This window comes from Montipora foliosa, chromosome 14 (genome assembly GCF_036669935.1).
Source record: "Montipora foliosa isolate CH-2021 chromosome 14, ASM3666993v2, whole genome shotgun sequence".
Classification (NCBI taxonomy): Eukaryota; Metazoa; Cnidaria; class Anthozoa; order Scleractinia; family Acroporidae; genus Montipora; species Montipora foliosa.
In genome coordinates this window covers 12,038,531-12,046,030 of record NC_090882.1, presented here as the reverse complement: position 1 = coordinate 12,046,030, position 7,500 = coordinate 12,038,531, and the positions used below count along the sequence as shown (strand labels likewise).

At 39.8% G+C, this 7,500-nt stretch overlaps 3 protein-coding genes across 6 annotated transcripts in view; 1 reads left to right on the top strand and 2 right to left on the bottom strand.

Annotated features, from left to right (window-relative positions):
• LOC137984988 (beta-1,3-galactosyltransferase 6-like) overlaps positions 1–310 on the bottom strand; it is a 34,489-nt gene extending 34,179 nt beyond the window's left edge. The window contains exon 1 of the mRNA XM_068832362.1: positions 1–310. This exon is cut by the window's left edge and continues 87 nt beyond it. The gene's annotated coding sequence lies outside the window, so the exon portion shown is untranslated.
• A 1,795-nt stretch (positions 311–2,105) lies between these two features.
• LOC137984986 (lactosylceramide 1,3-N-acetyl-beta-D-glucosaminyltransferase-like) lies at positions 2,106–6,608 on the bottom strand. The gene is made up of 3 exons (XM_068832360.1): positions 6,488–6,608; positions 5,204–5,832; positions 2,106–4,862 (listed from the first exon to the last, which is right to left on the bottom strand). Exons 2-3 carry the CDS (start codon positions 5,594–5,596, stop codon positions 4,107–4,109), a joined length of 1,149 nt encoding a protein of 382 aa, XP_068688461.1. The 5' UTR covers positions 5,597–5,832; positions 6,488–6,608; the 3' UTR covers positions 2,106–4,106.
• A 377-nt stretch (positions 6,609–6,985) lies between these two features.
• The window catches only part of LOC137984573 (allatostatin-A receptor-like), a 4,558-nt gene continuing 4,043 nt past the window's right edge, over positions 6,986–7,500 (top strand). For 2 of the 4 annotated variants that reach the window (XM_068831736.1, XM_068831737.1), the window contains exon 1: positions 6,986–7,209. The gene's annotated coding sequence lies outside the window, so the exon portion shown is untranslated. Of the gene's footprint in view, positions 7,331–7,500 lie in introns of all 4 variants that reach the window. The other 2 variants (XM_068831734.1, XM_068831735.1) reach the window with 1 other exon arrangement.

The window sequence follows — 7,500 nt, the reverse complement described above, 5'->3', positions numbered from 1 at the left end:
ACTGTTTTAACAAGCAGACTTTCGATTTAGCTTCCTGATTTAGACCTTGTTAAATGACCATTTTGCTGTTTGTGACGAGGATTTTAACGAAGGTTATTTAGATTTGCCATGTTTGAAGCTTCAGTAAACACTTTCGCGCATGCTTTGTGCCGCTTGCACGTTTTCCACGCATGAATTGAGATAACCTGTGATCAGGCGTACTTTTCCTTAGACATGGTGCGGAAAGATACTTTTTAGCGCCTTGTCTCAAGAAAAGTACGCTTGATCGCAGGTTAGAATTGAGATATCAATTAAATCGACTTTGGATGGTTTTCTTCTGCAAATGTTGTTGAGATCACTTCGTGAGTATATACTAAAACAATTATTCTTTTCAATATCGATGAATAGTGGCAGAATATTTACCTCGCTGCTTCGCGGCTTGGTAAATATTCTGCCACTATTCACCTCGATTTCATGGAATAATTGTTAAATATCGTACTGCAGCGACTTAAACGTCTAGCAGATCTAGTGTACCTCGAATCTCAGTCATGCTACAGAGACGACAGAGGCACAAAAATGCAGAGAACAGCAGCAAAACCGTTTGCATATCGCCTTCATTGACTTCACCAAAACCTTTGAATGCGTAAATCGAGAGCTCCTATTCAAGATCTTGGGAAAGCTTGGATGCCCTGTCAATTTTATCCAAGTTATCAGGACGCTTTATTCTGAAGTGCACGCTAGACTGTGTATTGATGGAGAACTTTCTAATCCCATTGAGTACAACGGTGATGTCAAGCAAGGGTGTAAGCTAGCCCCTACACTGTTTGGGATATATGCCGCCCACCTCTACCTTGCTTTCAAGGACATAAATTCCTGTTATATTATCAAGGTTCGTTTCAGATACGACGGCGACCTATTTGATCTCAGGCGTTTGAAATCAAAGACCCAGATATTCACCAAATACATACGAGAAGCCCAGTACGCAGACGATATTGCCATATTTACCAACGATGGCACTGCGCTAGTGTCACTCTGTTATTCGCATACAGAAACCTGTCCCCAGTAAAAATGGGTCTCAGGATCAACATCAAGAAAACAGAAACCATGAGTGTCGGTGAACAGCTGGATTTCTACATTGATGCGCAAAAATTGAAGAGAGTAGACCACTTCAAATATCTCGATAGCTATGTCACCAAGGACTGCTAGCTAGATGAAGAGATAACAGCGCGGATCCAGGCTGCGTCATGTGCGATGGGGAGGCTCAGGGATAGGGTTTTTGACTGTAGAGATCTGACAGTAGATACGAAACTCAAAGTATACAATCAGTGCATCATTCCACTAATGATGTATGGAAGTGAAACCTGGACTCTATATCATCATCACACCAAGCTTCTAAGAACCATTCAGCAGCGGCACCTGAGATCAATTCTTAAGATCGGGTGGGATCACTTTATCACGAACGATGAGGTACTGGATCGTGCAAAATCTACGGATATTGAGATTATTCTCGTTAGGAACAGATTGCGTTGGATGGGTCACGTTGCACGTATGCCAGATGTGCGGCCCGTGAAGGCACTTCTCTATGGAGTATTAGAAGAGGGCTCAAGGAGAGTTGGGCGCCCCCTTCTTAGATATAAGGACACCCTGAAGGACATCATCAAGCGCGGAGCTGCTCTCGGAACATGGAGAGAGATCCCAACAGATCGGCTAGCCTGGGGGAGACTCATCTCTATCATCTGTGATAAAATAGAAATTAGGGAGCTTAAGCACGCTCGTTTTTGAGACGCGGACGGCAACCGGAAGGGAACATTTTGCGTCCCAGAGCAGTGGTGTCCTCAAGAGTTTTACACTAATCATCTCTAATGGAGAAAAAATACTTGGCGATGTAAATGTAGTTGTGTGAAGACAAGTCAAAAGGGAAAACATCCCACTTCCAGTTGCCGTCCGCGTCTCAAAAACGCGTGTGCTTAAGTTCCCTATTGAGAGACGGAACTGGAATATAGAGAGGAGGGCCAAGCGTCACGATAGGGAGAGGAGCAGATAGTAATATGGAATCCTCCCTGAGACTGAACTTAGTTTTCACTGCAAGAATCTTGTATTCATCCGTAATTTTTGGGTTATAGGCGTATATATATATATTACTTTAATCAACTGAATCTGTCCTTTTCTCGGCCTTAAAGTCATTATTATTATTATTTTAAACAAACTAGAGAGATAAATAGTGTTCAGATGATGTGTTTAGGATAACACCCGTTACAGTTGTCACGTGAAACGTCAGATATTCTCGGTTTTCACATGACGTCACGACCACCATGTTGGTGCCCTAAACAAAGAAAAGGCGGCCATGTTGGTGCCCCGACCAAATCCTCCGGGAATTTAACTCTATTATTATGCAAACGCTTCCTTTTGTTTTCGTTAAAAAAAACATGGCTATTGATCACGTGAGTGAAAACCAGCAATTACTCTGAAGTGAAAAGAAGTTGACATGTGCTAGCTGTCAATAATTGATAAAGTGAACTTGTTTTGTATGGCTTCTGCGAATTTCGCTCAATGTCCGGGTCAATATTGTCTTCTCGCTCGATCGAGTTTTTCAATATATCACACGGTATTGTCTCGAGACGTGGTCAAATAATTTGAACTTAGGGCCTGACCAAACGGTTTTATTAACATCGCTGTTCAACAAAATTGAACGGATGTTGAAACAAATGTTTAAGCTGTTTTCCAGGGCCTTAACAGACAATTATGTTCGGAACCCGGCGCATTTTGAAAATGTCGTAAGCATTTTTTTTTTCATTTTTTGCACCAAATTTTGAGATCTTTATCCCTACTAAGGCTCGTTTTAAACGTCGCATTTTACCTGTGCCGAATCTAATGCAAATGAGAAAAATCTATTGTTTTCGCTCATTTGCATTAGATTCGGTTTGGATCTTTGCGAAAGCGAAAAACTTTAACCTCCTTTCAGCAAGTCCTTATGGACGAAGCGAATTCTAAGAACCTCACTACTTCAAGTTCTTTCAGTATGAGAACTCACCCTCGAAAAAAGAAAAGATAAAAATCCAACAAAATACTTGAAATGAGTAGGTCTGTATAGGCTGTGTTTTCAGGACAGCCATTGTCTCGCCCAACGTTCCTGAAAGTGGTTTGTTCACAGAGCGCCAATAAAATAATAAAAATAGCACGCCTGTTATCTTTCCGATTGGCCGAAAGTAATTGCCAACTCGCCTTGGTGGCTTAAATGAGAATTTCATTGAAGTTTGAGTTAGAAAAGAAATTGTTTTCACGCGCGTTCCGGTTGTCACTCGCCAAGCGACCTGAAAAACCGCTGGTGAAATATCAAAATCCCATCATGTTAGTTTTTGCAATTGATTACGTGAATTGCGGAATAGAATATTTATTCGACCACCATAAGAACATTGAAAATATGTTAGCGCCAACCCCATGTGAGATTGAAAACATAGTGCCAGCAAGCGATCAGACGCATTAGATTTTCAATATCCCTTAAATTAAAATACGGTGGCTATTGTACTTTTGTTAATGCATTTGATAATTCATACTGTTGTGTTGCTATGTTTTCACTCACCAATACTCCAAGTGTCTTTCGAAAATAATCAGCTTTAGATTAAAATCCAGTCAAAACCCAGCCGTTCGTTCCAAGGCTGTATTTCGCAGCAAACCTTGCCAACCACGGATCTGATTGCTCCATACAACAAATGCATCAAGCTGAATTATCGCTATGCTTAACTGGTCTTTAAACTGCTTGTGCTTTTATTAACTTCATTGTCCGAACAAGTTTGTCCAGGATTGTCGGTCTTGCTTATCACCACGTCATCAGCCAATCAGATAAAATTAAAGAAAAACCCATTATGATTCGCTCGTACGCGTTTTCCTATACTGCAAAACAGCCGTATTTTTGCGCTGCGTCGTCAAGCGAAAGGTTTGGAGACTGGGGAGAGACGCTAAACTTTCCTTAGTCTCACTCGTTTTTACCCTCGCTCCAGACCTTTCGCTTGAAGACGATGCATTCGACCAGCGCTAGAATACGGCTGTTTTGAAGTCTAGCGTTTTGTTTGCGTCTGTTATAATCGACCAGACCGTGGCCTCAGTTCCACTTAACGACCCTTTCCACATTAGTTGTTCTCACGACCAATAAACATTGTTCGTTCCATGTTCCATGTGGGATTGTTTTTGCATAACTTGGGCTCATACAGAAACCTTGGATCCATCAAACGGTAATTGAATTTTGTTGTTGGACAAAAACGCGAAAACTTACGAATAGGAATAACAATCTTCTTGCCATCGTTTGCATTTCGGCCAAAATACCTCATCGTTTTGACATAAGTACCATGGACTCCGAGATACGAGTCACATACGTTTTTGATGTTGTCAAATTTTGGAGAAAACGAAGCTGGAGGGTCATGGTACAGCCTTCGGTCGTGAAAATATAACTTTCTTGGAATTTTCGCCAACCATATGGCGATTTGTTGATCGGCGTGTGGATGACACAGCATCGTACTTTTGTTTTGTGATAAAAACTTGTTTATTATATCTGGCGTAAAGATCATGAACGCCTCATCAAGCCACGTTATTCTCGTTGCGCGTTCACAATGAAACCACCCCCACACAAGGTTTATCGTCGGTCGCGTTGGAAGCTCAGACAAAAGTCGTTTTAAACACAGAAAGTAATCGTCGTCGATCCTAAGAAGGTATTGAAAATCAAAATTAGCTTTTGCCCATTTGATGTGATTCAGGAAGCGCACTCCGAATTCTCTTCCTCCTATAAGTGGCTGTAATTCCATGTCATGATAACGATTTCTTTCTTGAATTGTAAGCTCACGTTGGGTTTCGTCCACAATAAAGCCATCTGTGACAAACACGCATTTTACCTATGTAGACAAAAAAAAGTAAATTATTTATTAATCGTACTGAGCTTCTGTACTTGACAAAGTTCATGATGTTGTTGCAATGTAGCTAGAAGACTTGCATCTAAGACAAAGGGCAGCTAAAGGCAATAACCGTAGTCGACCTGTCACGCAAAGAATTGTTGTTCGTGTCGTATAAATACTACAAATTAATGCTATCTGATATTGTTAACATGGTCGGCATTCTCATGAAGCCTGCAAATGGTAAAGTAGATTTTCTGGGTGCCTGTGACTCTCGCCTCCAAGTTACCAAGACAATGGTATTACTGTGTCAAACTCAAATTAAGTGCAAGAGAGGTTCTTACGTTTTCGCTGTTACAGTGTTTCCACCACGTGTCCCTTATTGCTTGCCGTCTGTCATATCGTTTCGGTGCAGTGCTGACAATAATCAATAACATGACTTTCCTCTTGTACTTTCCCAGATCTTTGAAATTCATCAGAGGAAGGTAGCTCATAGCGACTGATTCGGAACGATTCGGACAGTCATTTGAGATGTAATCAATACAAGGAAATGGATTATGCTTAATCAGTATTCGGGGAAGAGTGGAGATATGGATGTAAAACGATAGTAAGACTGAACAACAAATTGCAAAAATAAAAAAGGAACACAAAAAGTTCGATTTTCGCCTTAATATTCTCATAACAAACTCTTTTGGACAGTGGTTTGACTGTTCTCGGGGTAAGGCAACTTGTTCCATTTAAACTCATTCCAGTAGATGGCCACAAGAAAATTATCCGATTGTGACTCGTTTAGTCAAAACGTAGAGCCTTTTGTCCTGAAGAAAATATTTTTTATCTATTGAAAACCTGATTTATTAGTAAACAAATTAAACAATTATACGCGTTTGTAAAACCGTTCTTCGTTTCAATTTTTGTTACGTTTTGCCAACACATCGTTTTTAAGGAAGTAGAGCTCCACTTTGTCTTGATGCTCCTGTATGTAAAAAATTGCTAAAGTGAGAAAATCTATCAGTGAAGAAAAAGGTAAAAACAGAGATTTCACAATATTCAACAATGCTGGCTTATTTATGAGAAATGGTGCCAATTTGCATACTCCAGACTTTTTGTTACGTAGTATTATCCATTTAGATGGTAAATTTGGCAGGATGGAATTTTACTCTTCAAGACCTTAAACGATGCTTCCTGAACCTGCATACGAGGGTTGAGTTCCTTAGTTCTTGACTCTCTTCGAATTCCGAAGAATTTTTTATCCTGGCACTCTTAACTGAAAACCAATCATCTGATTTGATTTGATGTGTAGCCAAGCAATACAGCCGGCATCTCATATCAGTTGAGATTAATTGACAATTCAGCGTCAGTATTATTATTTTCAGTTATTAACTTAAAACTCCTTTGAATTTCATTTGCTTTACAGGACTTCGCTTTCTTATCTTCCTACAGAGTCACTCCAATCCATGAGTGAGGGAATAAACTTAAAACTATCGTAGATTTACAGGCAATATAATTCTTTGCATCTGCGTCTCTGATGATCAATATTATCAAATCATAGCTAAATGAAAGGAACTTATTGCCTTCGAGAATCGTTAACAATTCAGTGTAGGAATAGTCAGATATAATTTTAAGCTTACCATCTGTAAACAGTGTGTAAAAGCAATGTTGACTCGCTTCCTTTCTACGACGGTAAAACCGCCCTTCTATTAAAACCCATTTAGCAGAGAATGAAGAGAAGAGCACAAAGTGCCTTTTATAAAGCAGTCAATCAATACTGACCAAGGGTAAAACTCTCAATATTTATATTTATTCTTTATTCCAAAAATTTAAAATATTACATTATAGAGGCCTGTTTTTAATAGGCCATTTCCAAGTTCATGTCTGCCTCCTCTTCAAAGCGAGTCTAAGTGCGACGTTTTTGTTATGAAAATTAGTTTTCATTCATATGTAACCTAGAACTAACTACCATCACAAAAACTTTGCACTTAGACTCGCTTTGAGGAGGAGGCAGACATGAACTAGGAAATGGCCTATTGATTATGCTTGATCGTTATTTGTCATTCTTATCGAGCATGCAAGTCTTGACTCGTTCCCAGGCCTTATCGAGCTTTTCCCAAGCCTGCGGAATGCGTGACAAACGTCACAGTTCCCAATCTTCTTGAATCGCTACGAGGAGACTTAACTGTAAGAGTCTGTCATACTTGTTTTACTTTCTTCATCGTGTTTCAGTCGTTTGTGTCTTTTTCCAAGGTGTATGCTAGCTCCTTGGAACTTCGATGCGCCGTTTGAGCTCGTCTTAGCATCCTGAGCAGCTTTGCCCTTACATGTTCAACACTACTGAGGTTCACTGTGGTATTAGGTACGACAAAAAATTGTTGTGGTATATTTCAGTGCCTGTGATTTGTATTTGAGTTGACATCTTGGACGATATTTGGTTGCTGTAGAGGTGCTTTACCCAGCTCGTTACACAGAAGAGAAGAGTAAGCTTGTGTTTATAATAATTAACACTACGATTTCTTTTCAGCAGTGCGTTTTTGAGATGCAAGAATTATGCCAAGCGATCGAGTTTCTATTATATCAGTTTTTTGTCTTTCATCGTTAAAATTATGTTCATTTCTGAAACAAGAAAAGCTGAATATGTCCATGTTTG